Source organism: Diabrotica undecimpunctata, chromosome 1, assembly GCF_040954645.1.
Source record: "Diabrotica undecimpunctata isolate CICGRU chromosome 1, icDiaUnde3, whole genome shotgun sequence".
NCBI classification, from domain to species: Eukaryota; Metazoa; Arthropoda; class Insecta; order Coleoptera; family Chrysomelidae; genus Diabrotica; species Diabrotica undecimpunctata.
In genome coordinates, this window is record NC_092803.1 from 16,003,160 (window position 1) to 16,023,834 (window position 20,675).

General features: G+C 33.0%; 1 protein-coding gene across 2 annotated transcripts in view; it reads right to left on the reverse strand.

The window, feature by feature from the left end:
• Positions 1-20,675, reverse strand: part of LOC140445311 (TWiK family of potassium channels protein 7) — a 213,027-nt gene that overhangs the window by 13,638 nt on the left and 178,714 nt on the right. For both annotated transcript variants that reach the window (XM_072537289.1, XM_072537280.1), the window contains one exon: positions 5,662-5,843. In XM_072537289.1, the coding sequence (XP_072393390.1) occupies positions 5,662-5,843 (182 nt within the window). The remainder of the gene's footprint in view (positions 1-5,661; positions 5,844-20,675) is intronic.

Here is a 20,675-nt window from a genome sequence, read left to right on the forward strand (position 1 = left end):
CATTTTATAATTCACTACATTGGTGATATATTAATTTTTTCTAAAACGGCTGAAGATCATGAGAAACACCTAAAAATTATAATAAATAGATTAGACAAAGTTGGACTTAAAATAAATCAAGAAAAATGTACATTTTTTCAAAAAGTAGTGATATATCTAGGTTATAAACTTAATACTAACAGCTTACTGATATATCCATTTTATTCAATAGACTTGATTTGTTAAATAGATGGTAGATTTCATTATTTTGAATCAATTTGACATCATACTTGTTGAATTTTGTATATATGGAAATTAATTTGTACCCTAAAAATCATAATTTGGGGTTAGACACAAAATTGATACTATAATTGCTATAAAAATGTCTTTCTAATATAGGTAATAAAGTGGAAAAACTTACCAATTTATATTGACGAAAGTTATTTTGAATGGAAATAATTCCTAGATTTTGTCTATAAATAAACAGAACACAATATCCATTATATTTTTAATTAAGGTTATATTTTATTCTCTCCATTTGACATGACAGTTTGACCATAGAATAGCCGAACTGTGATCCGTTGTTCTCTGCTTTGACATAGACAGCGAACAGGGATGTATTTAACACATTTTAAATAAATAAAATAAAAAAAAAATTGATTTATTAAATTTAATAAGGTATGAGAAAATTAATATTTAAAAAAATAATAAGTAAATTATTTATTTTAAATATTATTTTTGGGGTATTGTGACGATTGGGGTTTATAGAAAATAATTTATAAGTTATATACTACATAATATTAGATATAAAAAAGTATTTGATTATTTTAAATAAGTTATATACTAGAGAAATTTATAAAAATATATTTATGTGAGGGCATTTTAAGAAATTAGCATATAATAATTGTAAAAAGTTGTATTTTAGTAATTATAATATGGTAGATACATTTAAGTGAGCCATGTGACTAGGCAACCAACTATACAAACTCTGTCTCCAAGTTGACATTTTAGGAAATAATTGGGAATATAAAGTGGGGTTATAATAATATATTGTTTGAAATGTGTATTTTATTAAATTAGAGTGTTAGTTACTAATTTGAATGTTTATTCTGATCTGAAAAGCCTAAATGTCAACAAAATTATCAATGGAACATTAACGAATTCTCCAGAGTGCAGAATTTGACCTGTGTTTATGTTGGAACATTCTGGAATAATGATTATGGCGGTGGATCGAACAGATATTTTTTTCGAGAACATCTATATAGAAGTTAATAGAACGAATGGAACATGATCTCTTACCAGATGGTTTTGGAATATCCAAAAGGATATAAATACCCGTGATTTGGATTCAAGAAGGAAGTTTTTAGCAGTTTTTAGTCAGAAGTCAAGCAGTTTATTATGAAAGTTAGTAGAAGATAGACACAAATTAGTTAGTGAAGTCAATTGTTCACAGTTTTAGTAAGTCAGTCAAGCAGTTTAATAAGAAATATGAAAGTTAGTTGGAGATAGTCCAATTGTTTAATATAGTGAGTTAAATGAAGATTAAAAATTATGCATATATTTAATGCACATTTATAATTATACACAAATAATTATTGAAGATTATAAAAGTATATTAGAAGAATATTGGATGGACATTGGAAGGAATTAAAATTATATTATGATAGGAGATTAGTATAAATCAACTTATAATAATTGGATATTGGTATATTGAAAAGAAGAATAAATATAAATGGTGTTTGCTGGTGGTGTATAAATGCTGGTGAAGAAAACTATATCTTAAATTGGTAGAAGCTTAGAAGAATTGGAAAAAGTAATTTCACAAAAACAAGGATAACCGAAGTACGAAGACATTCAGTGGTGATTAGAATCTATATAGTGGAAAACAGTTCATTTAGGCATTCAGTGAAAGAAAGGTACAAAATTTTGTTAATATAATTTAGTTAATGTCATAACAATTTCAATTTTGAAGATAGTTTGTTTAAATTTTACATTGTCTATAGAATTTAATTAGTTTTATAAGAGTATCAATTTAAAGATAGTTTATTTTAAATTTACATTGGCTAGGTTAGAGATATATGTGTGTTTCATAATAGTTATAATAAAGATAATTTAAAAAAAAAAAGTACTTACAAACTAATTCTTTGAGAACCGCGATAAAAACCCTATATTATTAAAAATACTCATTGCTCATCATTCAAACAAAAAACACATCATAACAATATATATTACATGTATTACATGTATTATATATATATATATATATATATATATATATATATATATATATATATACATGACTGGTGTGAATATAATCCCTCTAAAAATGTTAATGTCAAATGCAATTTATTATGTGAAATTCATAACAAACTTACAGTAATATAAACTTACAGTTATATAAAAAAACACAAAAACATGAGAAGAGGCGCCAAAGTTGGATAACTGCAGAACTGGTTAAATCCATAAACACAAAATATCTCTTGTATCGTAAATATGTCAAAGATCCTGACAATGTTAATAAAAAAATTAATATTTCGATTATAGAAAACACCTAAATATATTAATAAAAAATGCTAAGAAAGATTGCTTCAGAAATGAAATTGAGAAAAGCAAGAATGCTTCCAAAAACCTGTGGAATATTGTTAAAATTTTGACACAAGAAGGAACTACTGTAACAGATGGTGAAACTATCTCCAATTCTTTTGCTCGTTATTTTAAAGAAATTGAAGAAACTTATGCCAAAAATATAACACCACCGACATAGTATTTCTCACAATACAACAGCGTAATGCATTCTATGTATTTAAGACCGGTCTCTGAAAGTAAAATTGAGGGAATTATTAAAACACAGAAAAAATCACCCGGTATTGACAATATTAGAGCCGAAACAATAAGAATTTTAGATAAACAAATCATCAAACCGTTGGTGGACCTAATAAATTTATTATTTAAAACTGGTCAAAGTCCAGACAAATTTAAGGAAACAGTTGTAATTCCTATATACAAGAAGTGAGATAAACTAAGTTTGTCAAACTACAGACCAATCTCACTAATTAGCACTTTAACAAAAATCTTTGAAAAATGTCTTAAAATCAGATTAACATCTTTCTTTGATAAACACAACATATTATCGTCTTCGCAGTTTGGATTCCGTGAAGGTTGATCGACAAATGACGCAATAATAGAACTCATCAATGAAATACACAATCGAATTGACAATAGCCAACCTACAACTTGTGTGTTTCCAGACCTGGCAAAAGCATTCGATACTGCAAGCCATCCAAAACTACTAGAAGCACTAGAATATAGTGGAATACGCGGCACTGCTCATAATTTACTGAAGTCTTACTTGAAAAACAGACAAAGAATTGTTAGGATAAATAATATTAACAGCAATAAACTTCACTTAAGATGAGGTGTGCCCCAAGGTTTAATATTAGGACCACTACTATACAATGTGATTAAAATGGAGAAGAGATTTTGAAAAAAGATTTAACCCTTTAATCGGCAAGATAGAAATAGCAGATTTTAAGTTTCAGGAATTTTGGTTTTAGGGTAATTTGGGTGTGGGAAAAATGAATCTAAGGTCAGTTTGGCGATATTGGGTGTGTGTGGGGTCGTCAACTCAATAAATGGTAGACCGTCTACAGACGGTCTTGTCGTTCAGAAGGAAAATTTATGAAACCACCATAATTTATTAGTTGCACGAAATTAATATTTATATTGAAAAAAAATTACAAGTAAATAAACAAAAAGGTATCAGACTTTGGTGTGATACTATGTGAAGCAATTTTTACCTTTCCTGTTGGAGGAATAAAGGTTGCACTTGGTGAAAAAGGAATGAGTGTCAGACTTTATACACAGTTTGCACGACTTTTACGATTCCTATTCAGGCCAATGATTTAATCAGCCGTATCTTACACTATTCACCTGAAGAACAGCTCGTCTACCGGCGGCAGAACTACTAGACGGCTGTGGAACGGACGATGGTCGTCCAACAGGACGTTTTTCAGTAGTAGCACACAGCTCTTTAGCAATTTTTCATCGAAATTGTTGCGTCGTTATGTCTTTGTCTTTCACCTTCATCGGAGACATTCCGATTTTTCTCGACATTTACGCATCGATAAAGACCTAAGACATTGGTAATCGCCATTTCCAGTAGATGGTAAAAAATTCTGATGACCATGTCCATTGTTTTGATACTAAGTCCATTTTGACCCATATATGAATCCATGAGGTCTACACCTCCCATGTGGGAGTTATATTCTCAAATGATTTGTACAACCTCGTTTACATGTAAGTACACTGAACGTTGACGCCACAGAATATTCTTCCATTCCTGTGAAACCTTTGCAATATTTTTTAACGCTGAAAGAAAAAATAATCAGTAGATCTCATTTTTTTTATTCATAATATGTACAGACCTCTTCAAGTGAAGCCACCTACTGATGGTACTACTCTCGGGCCGGAAACTTCCAAAGTCGGTAACAATGATGTTGGTCCCTTTGGTGGTTTGAATGTAGATGCAGGTGTTTCTATTGAAGTTGTTGCTATTACTGTCATATCTACTGTTGTTGCTACCATGGTTGTGTCTTCTGATGTCGATGCTACTGTTTCTGCTGCTGTAGTTGGTGGAGATTCATCTCTAATTACAATAGCCGCTAAGTTTGAACTATTGGAGTAGCATCGATCGAACTGAGTGAAGTACTACTGATATTCAGTGATGAGTTTGCAGCCTGTACAAATTTAGTGGTTGAATCTAAGTTTTGCATGCATTCAGTTATCATCTCATCATCCTAAGGTGTTATTTCATCACACTTGTAATTCGGATCACTGTCTACGTCATCAACATATTCTTCATCCGTAAACGATTCCATAATGTCTGTTACTTCTTCTTCACTCAGAGTGGAGACATAGAATCCTTTTCCTATTGCCCACGCTCTCCTACATCCTTCTACACCATGTTTACCCTTCATTTTCTACATAATAAAACGATAACCACAGGTTTAGTAGGTAAAATAAAAACAAAAATATGCATGCTAATAAGAAATGAGCAGAAACGTCGAGCAACTAAGCAACAAGACCGTCTGCAGACGGCCTTCATTAAATGCGCGATATTTCAAATCCACTGTTTATTTCCTCAACACACAGTAGTAAATCAATAAATATACCTAATAACTACTCACCACAAAAATTTTCATATTGATTTCTCAACTAGAAAGTACTTTTTTAAAATTCATTGTTGTTACCCGTAACACAAATAATTTTAGCGTCTCAATCATACGAATATCTCGACACAAATGCCAGCTACTGTAGATCAACTAAAGCTAGAGTGTTCAAACTGGTACCGTTTGTTTCGTATTTTCAGTACCTACAAACAATTTTGTCGTTCAGCTCGATTACACACGTTATTAAAAAAATACTTAGGTTAGAGTAAAGACCGTCTGTAGACGGTCTTGCCGATTAAAGGGTTAAATCATTTGTGCTCGAATAAAGGACAATTTATTCAGTAGTAAAGAGTACTCAATAAAATTGTTATTATACACAATAAAAGTTATGCATACTTCCAAATTCTTAGGTTTTCTACAGGGCAAGTACCAAATCTTTTAATAAATACAGCAAAAATTGTTTTTTTTATTCTTTCTTATTTATAATCTTATTATCAAAATCAGTTTAACTTACTTGGTACGAAGTCCCCAAATCCTATGGTGGTCATTGTAATAAAACAAAAGTAGAATCCTTCGAAGAACGTCCAGTCCTCTTCCCAGATGACGAAGAGGCCAGCACCAACTGCTAAATACAAAAAAAGAAAGCAGACTGCACTCAGAGCGTAAGAAGATGTCCTTCTTGCGACCGCTAGATGTCTAGAAAAAAAAAAGAAGATCCGTTATGTTTTTTTTTATGTTTTACTATTATAGTCCTGTCGTCAGAGAATTGACCCCTAAAAATCATACGAACAAGCTGAATTTTGCCAAGAATATTAATTTTAAGACCACAAAAAAGATGAAAATAAGTTTACCACTTTTACCCCCGGGCTTCCCCCTAAAACCCCCTTTGTAGGGGGGTAAAAACACAAAAAATTGATTTACCAAGAATTTGTACGTAGTAGAAAAAAATGTTTCAATTAAAAAGTGTAGCTATGATAATTTAAAACAAATGTTAATTAGCACTTTTTGTGTAGAATGAACCGTTCTCTTAGAAACAACGCTTGAAGCGACCGTCGATTTTGAATGTCAGTTACGTGCGCGAAATCAATGTTCAATAAAATTTGTATCAGCTCCACGGTAAAAATTCGATATCCTTTGATCCAACTGTCCTATGGACACAAATCAAGATGCGTTTTAAAGGAAAAAACCGCACGTCACGAGAAATGCTTTTAAGAAGACGGTTTTGGGTGTACTTTATAGCAGAAGTTTGATTGTTTTGAAAAACGTACTAGGTTTACTGAAAAATAAAAGTTTTAAACGTTTTAGATTGTTTGTTATGTGAAAGTTTAAATCCAGTGCTTTTTGAGCATGCTTCAAATGCATCACATTTGTTGCCAAATGTCCTGTCAACGCCAAAAAAGTTTTGAAGGTTAGGCTCTAGTTATCGAAACTTTATAGTGGCCAGTCAATAAAAGAAATAGATTGTATTAATCTCATGAAAATCATAAAAAATGCCAAAAATCGCGACACGTTTCTTTATTTAACACCTTTATAAAATCTTTAGTTTACTTGCGGCAAATCACAAAAATTGCATACGAAAGCTAAACTTTTTACCTATAAAACGCATCTAGATTTTTGTCGATAGGACACTTGGATCAAAAGATATCGAATTTTTCTCGTTGAGCTGATACAAATTTTATTGAATATTGATTTCGCGTACGTAACTGACATTCAAAATCGCCGATTGCTTCAAGTGTTGTTTCTGAGAGAACGGTTTATTCTACAGAAAAAGTTATAATAATTTTTGTTTAAAATCAACTCAGCTACAATTTGTAATTAAAACATTTTTTTCTACGGCCTACAGAATCGTAGTAAATGGATAGGTTTGCTTTTTTATCCCTCTACGAGGAGCGTTTTAGGGTTAGTGGTAAAAAACTTTTTTGCCCTTTTTTTGGGATCATAAAATTAATATTTCTGGCAAAATTTTGCTTGTTAGTACGATTTTTAGAAGTTGAGTGGCATTTTCGTCTCTGACGACTGGAGTATTTATGTTTTGAAAATTATGAAAGTATATATAAGATTTTTATTACAGATAAATAGGAAAATTATCGTTTTTTTGCTTTTTTTAATATAAGAAGGAAATTTTGATTTTTAAATCTTGAAAATGTGTAGTTTTGGACACATGAAAGGGTTAAAGAAAAAGGAGAAAAAATATGTTTAGTAATGATTCAATATAGTGATCATAAAAGTAACGAAGAAGAAGGTAAATGTATTTGACAGTATCCATGCGGTTCATAGAACAAGCTATTAATAATTGCAGAACAGATTCGAGATATAGGCAACTAATACATAATATATTAAGAAACCGCAACTATAATAATACAACTAGACGAAAATACAAATTTGAGTTCGACAAAGTGACGTAATATCGCCAAAGCGGTTTAATCAAGACCAAGTAGACGTCTGTAAAACTACAAGTTGGTCAACATATGGCATCAACATTAATGGCAACAAGTTAAACCACCTAATATGCGCCTTTAACATAGTAATTAATAGCGAGCACATTCGACGAACTACAAACTATGATATGATAAAAATGAATGTGACAAAATCAAAGCCAATGACAAACACAGATGACTACAGACATACCTATAACTATAAATGGTAATGAGATAGAACAAGTTCAATAATATATCGATCTAGGCCAAATTTTAAAACTTGACAAAGGGAACCAAAGTGCGGATAACTAAAAGACCAAGACTGGCATGGTCAGGATTTGGGAATCACAAAATACCTCAATACTTGAGGAGCAGAGTGTTTAACCAGTGCATTATTCCTATCATGTCATATAGATGTCAAACCTGGACCCCAACTAAGGCAAATATAAACAAAATAGCCACAACAGCAAGGGCAATGGAAACGACAATGATAGATATACGACTGTCAGATCGAAAGATGAACGACTCCTCCTCCTCCTCTATCCTTTATCCTTCGTAAGGATGTGGTCACTGTTATGGTATTTGACGAATGGTTGCTATCCATTATACTCTCTCCTGGGCGCGATGTGCGGCCTCAGACAGAGAGTAACCGGTAGCGACACTTTATTTGATTTAACCATCGGGTTTAACCAACCGACCTTCCTCGGGTTCTTTTACCATCTACCTTGACTTCAACCACCAACCTCTCCATGCCTTCCATTCGTCTGGTAATGTGTCCAAAGTACCTCAATATATTTTGGTTGATGATTGTGGTAAGCCTAGTATTGATGTCGAGTTCTGTCAATATGAGACATTGTGCGATGTGTTGTCCAGGGTATGCATCATTCTACAATACACCCTCATTTCAAAGGCCAATATACGTCGTGAGTCGGACTTTTTAATGGTCCAAGTTTCTGACGCATAGGTAGCGATAGGAAAGATAAGCGTCCGTACTAGGCGCAGTTTCATGTTCCTGGTTATGTCCGTATCTTTCCAGATTTTCTTAAGTTGACCGAACTGGGTAAGATTAAAAACAAAAGTGAAAGACTGCAAAACAAAAATTACCAAACTAAAACGGACCTTCGTAGGCCACACTGCTAGAAAAAGACCAACGTTAAAAAGCTATAATACAACATTGGAGATATTAAAAAGGTACACAACTAAGTAGAGTCCAATTTAGGGGACTTTTGTCGCCTCTTTGGCACTTGTTTGGAAGTTGTGGATAGCGGCATTAGTTGTTCGTCCTGGTGGTATTTTTGATGGTGTTCTGCGGAAGAGGGGTGTTCAGAGGGTGTTAAGAGGAGAACGGGCTTGGTGAACGGTTTTTTCCAGAATTATGTTGTGTTGTATATCTCAGCCGATGTTTTGAATATTTATACCATTCCCTGTCGGTTATCTTTGTTATCTGAGATAGGAATGCGTTGTGAGTGTACATAAAAAAAGCACACTCTGTTTTTATGCACACTTAATCATACTTCAGTAGTATGTGACTGATATATTCGATATCTTATGTCGTTTTAAGATTTCTCGTGCAGTAAAAGACCCATTCCTGAGCTTTCATAGACTCTTTTTTTTCTTTTCGTTTAAAATGAATGGGAAATAATTATATTGTAAATTAAAAAAATCCCGTTTTCAATAAAATTTCAGGCAAGTACGATTAAATTACTTCACCTACATAATTCAGTTTGTATTAACATAATTTATTAAGTCACTACTCTGATATCGGCTTTAGACAACCCTCTAAAACATGTTTCTATTTTTGTTTAAATCGAAACAAATTGCAAAAGGGATTAAGGGCAAAGTAAACTGACCTCGACCTTCAAGAAATAAGAGGGAAAATTCAGTGCAAATTGGTGCACCGACTCCTAGAAAATATGTAAAATCGTAAACGCTTTACCGAAGTCGGATAAAGCGGGAATCCTGGCAGCAGCAGAACTACTGCTACAATTAAAGTTAATCTGAAGGCAACGGGAGAAATTCTGTAGAATCGGGCCAATTCTGGAAATATAGAACAGAATGATAATACTTATTTGAGTTTGTAATTTGTGTTTTCAAAGTTTGTTAGTTTTGAATTTGATTAATTTGAGTTTTCTTTGGCGTAACTTAAAAATAGTTAATTGAATAACATAGTTAAATATAGAATAGCTAAGTTAGATGAAATGGAATATTTGTATTTGCAAAGAAAATTTAAATCCAAATAAAATAACAAAAAAAAATTATTAATAAAAAATGTGAGGAAGTAGATAACACGATATATAAAAGTGACTCTTTAAATTATTTAGAACAGTAAAAGAATTCTGCACTAGTTAAAAATGCTAACAAAAGGATTGTTCAAGAAATAACATTCAAAGAAGTAATGATGCTCATCAGATGCTATTTCCAGTAGTTAGCATACTAGCCTCTCCTACTCAACCCCTATCCTCACCTCCACAAAGTATGGTCTGTGTTACAAGGATGAAACTGGAAACCTGAGCAACTTTGTCAGAGATTAGGAAATGACAACACCAAGTAGAAGGCTAGGTCAGGGCTAACCACGAAGCAAGAAATGGTCCCCTGAAAAGTGAGTTATCCATACATAGAAACTACACTACTACCAAATGAATATTATTGCCTAGCAATTGGATGGATTATCAAACCTTGTATGTTTGTTATTTTTCTTTAAATAATTATTTTATTTTGATTTTATTCATCTATTACCTTTATCTTTATCTATTTATTTCACTATTTTATTCTAAAAAATAGTTGGCGCTCAGCTCTTTAATTAACTTTATATTTTCACTTATTATTCTAATTCCTTTATTCAGACCCCAATATGTTCTATGAGATAGAACGTATATAAATTTATATGCCTCAATTCAACAAAAAGGAAGATTAGTTTGAGATTAGTTTTCAATAGAAAATAATAAATAAATTATAAAGTGTAAACACATACCAAGGGTAACGGGTAGATACACTTAATGATCTCGGTAAAGTTAGGTCTACTACAGGTTCGCGACCCTGCCCTGCGTATGTGAGCCGTGGTTCACTCTCACTCCCTTTAACCGTCATCACGTATCACGTATCACGTCCCAACCGATCATCCATTGTCAAAGAACCCAAAATTTCCTAACCCATCCTAACATCCGTCTACCAACCCCCACAGGCCAGCGTGGTAGAGAAACGGCTATGAACCCGCGTAAAATAAAATGAGAAACGATGAAGACGCAAGGCCCTCAGTCCCCGGCAGTCCCTTGAAACTAGGCTATGGTAGCAGTCACGGAGGTAGAGGGACAGAGGGTGCTAAGAACCTCCGGAGTGGACCAGGCTACCTATATAAACTACAATGGCAAAGAATATGGTTCATGGCAACATATAAACCCAGAACATTGATGAAGGACGAAAAACTTGAGGAACTTGAAAACGAGCTGAAGCTTATAAAATGAGATATTCTTGAATTATCTGAGTACGGCGAAAAGGAAAAGAACAAATAATACTTTCGTCGGGAAATCTATTTCACCATAGAGGAGAATCTTCCAATGGTGGCGTCGGATTTATGATAAATAAAAAACACACGAAGGATATACTTACAATTAAAAGCATAAGTGATAGAGTTATTTATCTTATCTACAAAATAAACGAAAAAATTCGATTAAAGATCATCCAGGTCTACGCACCTACCAGTGCCCACACAGACGAAGAAGTTGAATGGTTCTACGATGACGTTAACACTGCGCTAAAAGAGGTAACCACCAACTATACCATACTGATGGGAGACCTAAACGCAAAAATAGGCCACAAGCAGGATGATTCGGAGTTTGTACTTGAACCTCACGGATATGGCGACAGAAACGAAAGGGGTCAAACTCTTACAGAATTTCTTCTGCAACACAGACTATATGTCATGAACACCCATTTTAAAAAAAGCCCTCAAAGAAAGTGGACTTGGCAATCACCAAATGGCTTGAACAAAAACGAAATTGACTTTATCTTTACTAACAAAAAAGACGCTGTTCAAGACGTAACTCTATTTAATAGATTTTCAACCGGAAGTGACCATAGAATGGTTAGAGCGAAGGTAGTCTTGAACGTAAAGAAGGAACGAAGAAATAGGGTAACAAGGACTAAAAATGTTACGTTCACTGCGATTACTAACACAAGGGCATACCAGGAAGAAATAAATAGAAACCTTTAGAATGACGTGCAAGATAAAACCAATATTGAACAACTTAACGAAAGGTTGGTGGACGCTCTAAGGAAGGCACTGAAGAACTGTCAAGTTAAGCAAACAAGGAAATATGAAAAACTTACAGAAAGCACAAGGAACCTAATGCAAAAAAGAAGGGAAATGAAAGATAAGTACACAGTGAACATCGCAGAGCTGAGGAATTTAAATAAAACCACTTCAAAAGCTGTTAGGAAAAACATAAGGGATTTTAACACTAAAGAAACAACTAATACCATAGAACAAAATAAAACCTTAAAGTTCTAAAACGAAAGTTGAAGACAGGGAACAGGAACATTTATAAGCTAAAAAATAGACAAGGACATGCTGTATATTAGAACAACAAGAAATTATTATGAAAATTATCGAAGAGTACTATAGAACATTATACAAAATACTAGCCATACAAAATCAAGGATCAGAGGAACTTCCAGATATAACCGAAGAGGAAATCAGCGTTGAAAGGTATGAAGAATAGCAAATCACCTGGAGAAGATGGTATTGTAAGTGAAATGCTAAAATTAGGAGGCAAATGCATCATAAAAGCTTTAAAAGTCTCTCCGTCAATGGAGCTAATGAAAGAAGCGTAGTAATCAATGAAAGAATTCTGTCAGGAAACAGAACTTACTGGAAATACAAAAACTTCCTCAAAGATAAGAAGCTTACTTAAAATACTAAACTGAAAATACACAGAGCAGCAATTAGACCAGTATTAACATATGGTGCTGAAGTAATGTGCCTGACACAGAACTATGAACATAAATTGAGGATCTTAGAGAGAAAAATCATTGGGAGAATAGCAGGCTCACTAAACTTAGGTAAAAATGAATTTAGAAAACTAATGAACCATGAAGTAAGAGAACTTTTAAAAAGAAAAGACATCGTCAAATTTCTCAAGGCACAGAAACTTAGATAGATGGGGTATCTAGAAAGGAGAAATTCAGAAGCAGTTATCAAGAAAATGACTAAATAGAGACAAGTATCAGGTAGACCACGAGGACGACCGAAGACGAGATGGGAAAATCAGATAATTGCGGACCTTAATAGGACGGGAGTTAGAGATTGGAAAATCATAAGTAAAAACAGGAAAGAAAGAAGAAATATTATAGAAGACGCCGAGTCACACAATCAACTGTAAAACCAAAATGTTAATGCGGATTGATTTCCAGCGAAAAATGAATCAGAAGAGCCCAAAGAGGGCGGCAATCACTCCGCTAGGAGTGTAGATGCCATAACGATGATGAAGTACTTAATAGTTCTTAAGGTGAGCATAGAAATTATTATATAATATGTTTTAGGCTAATTTTCGTAAAAAATGTTTTTTTAAAATTTATATGCTTATTTTCATGCTTTTTTTTATAAAATCCTTATGCTTTACAAGCGTTTTTTTGCGTTTCTTTGTGCTTTTAAATCCGAACTCTAGTTGTGTCCATAAAACTAATTTTATTTACAGTGGCACATATAATACAATATTGAAGATTAACAAAAGATACAAAGATAATCCAAGTCTGCGTCCCATCTCTAGAGATCGAAGAATTTTATCATAAAATATCACTAGCTTTAAAAAATCTGTTATGTGTTTTTCTAAATAAAAGTAGATTTTAAAAAAAGTTTCTATTTATTAAATATTAACCCAAAGTGATCACATGGTAAGGCTATGGCTCCACGAGCGACACATTGTCGCTAGCAGTAGCAGTAAAATGTAGCTTGATAAATGAAAACAACAGCAGTGATACTGAGTGGCTCCACGCGCTGTAGATTGTCGCTTCGTTTCGAGACCGGGACGCGTCGTCAAGGTCTTATCGCGTTCGAATAGATCCGGACCTATTGTTTAGCAGTAATTTGCAGCGCGTTTGCTGCTCCACTAGCAGTAATTTGTCGCTTGTAGCGGTAATTGCCATTTAATCGGATATTTTTGTTCTTGTTTGTTTATTTCTCTGTGTTTGTTAAGTTGTTTCTTTGTTTTTATAAATTACTTTAAAGTTTTTTTTTACAATTTTGTGTCTCAAATCATAACAAAAAATTATAAGTTCTAAGAAAGAAATAAATCCAATATGTTCTTGATCGGTATTCTAGATAACAAAAATCAATGGATGTTTTTTTTTCAATCCCAATTATCCGTATCAATTTGTACTTTATAATAGATGCCATTATTAAACAAGAAAATGTTGAATAGAGAGAATAAACAGTTTTTATTGATTTCCCGAAAATCTATTTTTTGGATTTCCTTTTTCGAACTGGTGATTAATTTCTATATAAGTGGTTGTCTAATCATGTTCTTCTTCTTAAAGTGCCTATCCGTTCCGGATGTTGGCGATCATCACGGCTATCTTTACTTTATTTATTGCAGCGCGGAACAGTTCAGTGGTAGTCGTGTTATACCACTTTCGTAAATTTTGAAGCCAGGAAATGCGTCTTCTTCCCGGTCCTCTCTTACCATTTACTTTCCCTTGGAGAATCAGCTGGAGAAGGCCGTAACGTTCTTGATTTCTCATTACATGTCCTAGATATTCCAACTTTTTGGTTTTGACGGTCATGAGAATTTCACATTCTTTCCCCATTCTACGCAGGACCTCCACATTAGTAACTCTGTCAACCCAGGATATACGTAAGATGCGCCTATAACACCACATTTCGAAAGCTTCGAGCCGATTCATAGATGCAACAGTCAGTGTCCATGCTTCCATTCCGTAGAGCAGAACTGTGAATATGTAGCAGTTCAAAAGACGGCATTTTGTTTTTAATGATATGTCTCGACTGTTGAAAATGGTTCTCATTATAACGAATGCTGCTTTTGCTTTTATTATTCGCTGTTTAATTTCTGTTGAGTGGTCCCATTGGCTATTTAAATTGGTGCCTAGATATGTATATTGCTCGACTCTTTCGATATTCTGTTGGTTGATTGTAAGTTGAGCGTTTAGTATTGGTTTTCATGGCTAGTATTGGCTTTTCATGGTTTTAGTATTGGCTAATCATGTTATATAAATAAAATTTTAATAATTATTGTTTATAGTAAAATTTTATTATCTTTCAGTACTAATGTTTCGTTTTCGATAGCTTGGCTTGTAGCATCAGAATTTTTTGAATGATTGTAACATAAAAAAGCAAGTTAGATATTGGAAAAGGAAGATTCATTACATCAACCCAATATGATAAATGAATATAATCGACATATGGGAGCCGTCGATCTACTTGATAATTCAGTAGCTAATTACAGTACAGTAAGAAGTAGGTAGATACATGTATAGGATTATAAAATATGTAATTTGAAATCTTACTTTAAGGTAGGTAATTGCTAATTTTACTTCTGGGCTTAGGCTATCACACATTGATGTATCCTGTTTTCGTATTGAGATCTTTTATTTCACATAATAAAAAATTAAAAGAAGACACTGACATCCTGTAATATTCAAGGATATTTTTTTAATTTGTTGTGTAAAAGAAAAAATTTTCCCTCTGTCTGTCTAGGCACTAGAACAGGGCGAATCCACCATTTCCGTTGTTTTTTAACTCTACGTCGACGGCACAACGCCAATATTAAAGCAACTTTTTGTTGGAATGATAGATTATCCATACTATATTATTGTATTATCGGTGTGAATTTATTTTACTTATTTATTTATTTATTTTATCTGCTATATACACGGACATTATATAAACGGACAAGATACTCATGGAGCCACTACAAGACCAAAACGCGGCGATATGCGCGCTGTAAACTGTCGCTCGTGGAGCCATGATTTTACTGCTTTACTACCGCCGTAATTTCACTGCTACTGCTAGCGAAAATCTGTCGCTCGTGGAGCCATAGCCTAATAGTCACCTTTATGAAAATGTTGACGTATATAGATTAATTTATACATATTTATATACTGTATAACTGGTGCTATTAAACTTTATAAAAATAAAAGTTATTAAAAAATATCAAAAAATTTAAAATTCGGTCGTTGAAAGGTAAAGTATTTTTTTTCAATTCTAAGAAAAACAATTGCTAAAGTTTAATTTATAATTCTGAATATCTTAATACCTTTCTCAAACAAATAAGATTCTTATTATTTTTGTACGATATGTGAAAGGTTTTCCCGACATTCCAATTAGTTATCCGTTACACGCTGCAGTCACTTCTAAACTTGTTTTCCAAGTTTTCTTTCGAAGTTTGTCTTATTTGATTAAATGGAAAACATGTTGCTGCTTGTCTTACTTTGCTGTTTTCAAAATAACCGTACGTTGGAGCCCGACGTCATCACTTCTTATATGGTGCGGTCTAGACGGAAAATACTACGGGAATATAAATTATCGGTCGTGAAATATAGTGTGTGGACGAAATGTGACAGTTAATTTGTATCGAAAAGTTAAAAAACTGTTAGCAAGGTTTAATACAAGCACGGAGGTTAAAAAATAATTTGTGCTAAGTAATAAGCGATTCTTCCATTTTCGGCTGCTTAATAAAACGTTATAAAACTTCTTAATCAGAATATTTTTTCTGTGTTTGTAGTAGGTAATTATAAACTATGTGTCATGTCTGACCTACTATTAAATTGTTAATGTTGGTATATTCTTATTGCTAACTATTTCTTTTGTTATTGGAAACTAGATCTTGCTACATTCTATTGCTACATTTGCTACCTTTTCCTACTATTTTTCTACTATTTTTTTTCCTCTTTTTGCTGCCTGTTCCTTTCATGACTATTGATCCTATGTTCACTAGACTCTGTGCTCATTATCCCAGTCATGTTTGTTTATCGGGATCTGTGAAAGTCTTTATATTGGATACATGATTTAGGTTAATTTATTCTAACACTTAGTTGTCTAAAAGTTTCTCCCAGATAAAAATTATTCTATTCGCATTGTATTTTATAAATGCAGTTCTTTGATTTTTCCTGTATGTTGTAACCGTTATTTACTGTAATCAAACTTATTTATCAAAAAAATATTTTAATATTATTTTATATCACCCTGTATAACTTAAAAGCTTTCAATCCAATCTAAAAATATAAATACCACAACAGCAGATAAAACAACTCAAATATGACATCATTATACACAAACAACTTCTAAAGTCTAAAATACGAAATGTAAACAGAAATCAAAATCAGCATCAAAATAAAACGAACATAAACATACTAAACCCTATTCATTCTACAAATTCCCAATCGTCAATAGAACCACGTGTAAGCCAAACAGGGTCGTACTGATGTACGACCTATGTATCATATGATTTTTAAAAATATTTACTTTTGAAACTGTTAGTGTAACAATTTCTTGAAATTTAATCATTATATCACAATTAAACTAAACTCTAAAAAATATCACGACCAGTACATAACTTAACAATAACTATAACATAAATATAAGACAATATATTAACTTAAAAATCAACACGATACAATTAGAATTTAAAATATTCACAAGTTGGGATCTGTAACATGAGAATCTGCCTCGCTTACGGTAATAAATTATATTTTATAGCCTCTTGACGAATGAGACGGCGAATATCAACACGTGCTCATGTTTACTGATGGGAATTTGGGAAACGAATAAACTGTACGTCGTTATTATAATGAAGATACACGCCCCACGTTGGGCGCCAATTTTTGTAACATCGCGTACTACAATGATATATTCAAGGCCAGAATCGCTCATCGTCGGAGAGAGTGGGCGGGGTTTTTTTAAACATATAGAAACTATATCGTATCTTAAATCCAAGCACAATTAGATAATATGAAATTATAATTTATTATTTGACGCCACCCCTGGTTTATCCTCGAAGGGGACGAGCAAAGAAAAAATTTAGATTTATCGAAGGTTTACAAGAAAACTATACTTTATTATTTCTTAGTAATGAACAAAAAGAAAACATTAAAAGTTATGTCATCCCAAAAGGATACCAAAATACCATTTCATGTTTACATTACCATAAACAAAAAAGCTTTGTATCGTATTAAATTAAGAATTAGTTATAAAGGAAATGAATATATATTTTAACCCCAAACTTCGAAATTTGTTTACATTGAAAATAATATAGTTATTTATCAACTAGGAATATTAGAGAAAATAAACCTTTAAATAAAATTAAAACACTTCACTATATTTTCATTCTTTGAGTTCATAATGATTTCTCGTTTTCTTGATAGAAGATATAATAAAAATTGGTACAACCTGAATCTGCTCTGTTTCTTTTCTTATTTAATCAGTCAACCAAATAAAACCATTGATTCGGCTCCATCCTATATCAATCCACCACCATCCCAGATAAGAGGGGTTAGGTATTCCATAAAAAGATATCGCTACTGGGCCAGGATCTGGAATAACTCCATACCAGTATTATTTTAAGACATGTATTAGAAATATATCAGCATTATAGCCTCTCCAATAAGGGTCTAAAAATAAATATCTATCTGAAATATGGACAAGAAAATGATTTCTTAGCTCACCTCTAAATGAGACCCAATTCGGAAACACGTCTTAACGGTTGGACGTTCTTAAGAAAAAAGAGGGATACGCTATTCTTGCGCTCTCTGAATCTGGGCGTGAGTGACAAGTTGATGAATGGGCTCATCTACCGGATATATTTGGGAATTACAGAAGAATCCTTGAGTCGGCTACAGGTACTTGACAGATAGATGGGGTTAGTAGTTTTATTTAAAAAAAATAATCGAAATTTATAATGATTCTCTGTTAAATCTTTTGAAACGGTTACAATGTTATTGGGTTTAGTTTTGTAAAAAATAGATCTCAGTGTATTGGTGGTTCCAGTTAGACATACCAAACGTAGTGTAAACAAACAAACTTACGTAACTTTATAGTGAAAGGAGGTAATTGGTATAACCGTGGCCTCGACTTACAAGGTTAAAACTGTTAAACTGGTAAAAAATGAAATGTGTCTTGATGATGAGGTGTTTTGTTCAGACCATCGACACATCTCTTTTGAAATAATTGGTAATAAGCCTATTAAGGAAACACGCAACCCTCGTAAAACAATCTGTGAAGCATATCAAGCAGACCTGGAGTTTTGTTTAGGCAGAGTTAAATGGACGATAAAGATACACTGGACCTAAACATGGTCGCCGAACAATTACATTGTCATATCAGCGTTCGAAGATAGTAAGACATTTCAACAGGAAAGTTCCCTGGTAAAATATCAATCATTGCTAATAACCTCTGACAATCTTAACATCTAATGAATATAATAAAGGATTGGGAAGAAATGTAAATATAGACTCAGACTCATGGATTGCGAGTAGATAGAATAAACTGCAGGAATGTCAAGTCTCTATAAAGTTCTCTCAAAGATTCTTAAAGCTCCCAGATAAGTACTCCTTCACTCTAAAAGGAGTCCGGTGAATGCATTCAGAATGGCGAAAAGTCTAAAACAAAACTGATACGACTAGAGACTAGACACATGGCAGCAGACTAGACTGGATACCATGAATTAAGATTCTAGAAAAAACTGGCCTGTGTCAAAAGAAGGTTGTTTTCGTCATCTATCCAGATGTACACCTAGCTATTTTGTGTAATCTGCTTGTGTTAGTTCACTATCATTGAAGTTAACTGGAGGATAAGTTTCACGTCGCATTCTGAAGGATACAACATGATATATAAGTAGCATTAGAAAACATGACATTCAGAATTCAAACATCTGCTTGGTGTGCAATTCTATCTATGAATAACACTACATATAAGGATGAAAACTTATTGTATTAAAAAAAAATCTCAGAAAAAAAGAGACTTTGTAAAAAATGGTAAAAATGCAGAACTGCAACAAATAAAAGGAACTATAAGAAAGCCACATCAAAACTAAAAACGCCTTAACATTCGATTAAAAAGCAAACTCGAAGAAGATACTTGGAAAGTCAACACCCACTAAAGCTACAGATAGTTCTAGCTGGCGTGGAACACGAAAAATAGAGCAGCCTCTACAACAAATACCTATAAGAGACAATTCTATACTTTTAGATATTTTAGAAATAAGAGGGCAAAGGTAAATACAAATGAAGTGGTAAATAAACACAAAATCAAATGGACAATAACCTTATTTGAGCTATATAGATCAATGGATCCCGACAGGGTTTAACCAATACTTATACAGATGAGAAATGACCTTCTTTATAAAAAATTATGTATTATACTATAGGCTAGCTTATGCCTGGGTTCATACCAAAAACATGGAGTCTCAGAAGTGTAATTTGTTAACCGAAACTTGGCAAAACTGGACAGGAAAAATCTAAGTTCCTGAGACCGAGTCTAATATTATTCGTACTGAAGACTCTAGAAAAACTGCTCGATGGGCATATTAGAGATGAGATATTGGTTGAAAGTTCAATACATCAGTATATCATACAATATCATTACTCTCTACGGAGATGATACTGCATTATCTTTATAGAAGATGGAGTACGTTATGCAAAACCGAGAGATGATGGCTGCTTTACTTGACATACAGGGACAACACCTCCTACGAGCCCATGGCAAATTTAATATCACAATCAGAGATAGAATGCAACAGGCTCTGGCTATAGCTAGAGAATAGACTTTAAATGTAGGGCTTGGCCTAGGCCCCCAGAAGTCCAAAATCATAGAATCTACCAGAAGTGGGAATTGAGAGGGATTGAGTCCCCTAAGATTAAATAGTAGACATCTAAATCTGGTATCTTGGGATAATATTACACTCTTAGAATCAGCAGATAGAACAAATAACCAAGACAGGAGTTACTACGTTAATTGCCAGGCGCACTTATGGAAAAATGTCGGGTTTAAAATAAGACAAGTTATATTGAATTATTAATATGATGGTAAAAACAACAATTACTTTTGCATCAGTGGTATAATGCCAGAAGATGGTACCCAAATATAATATTAATATATGAACAA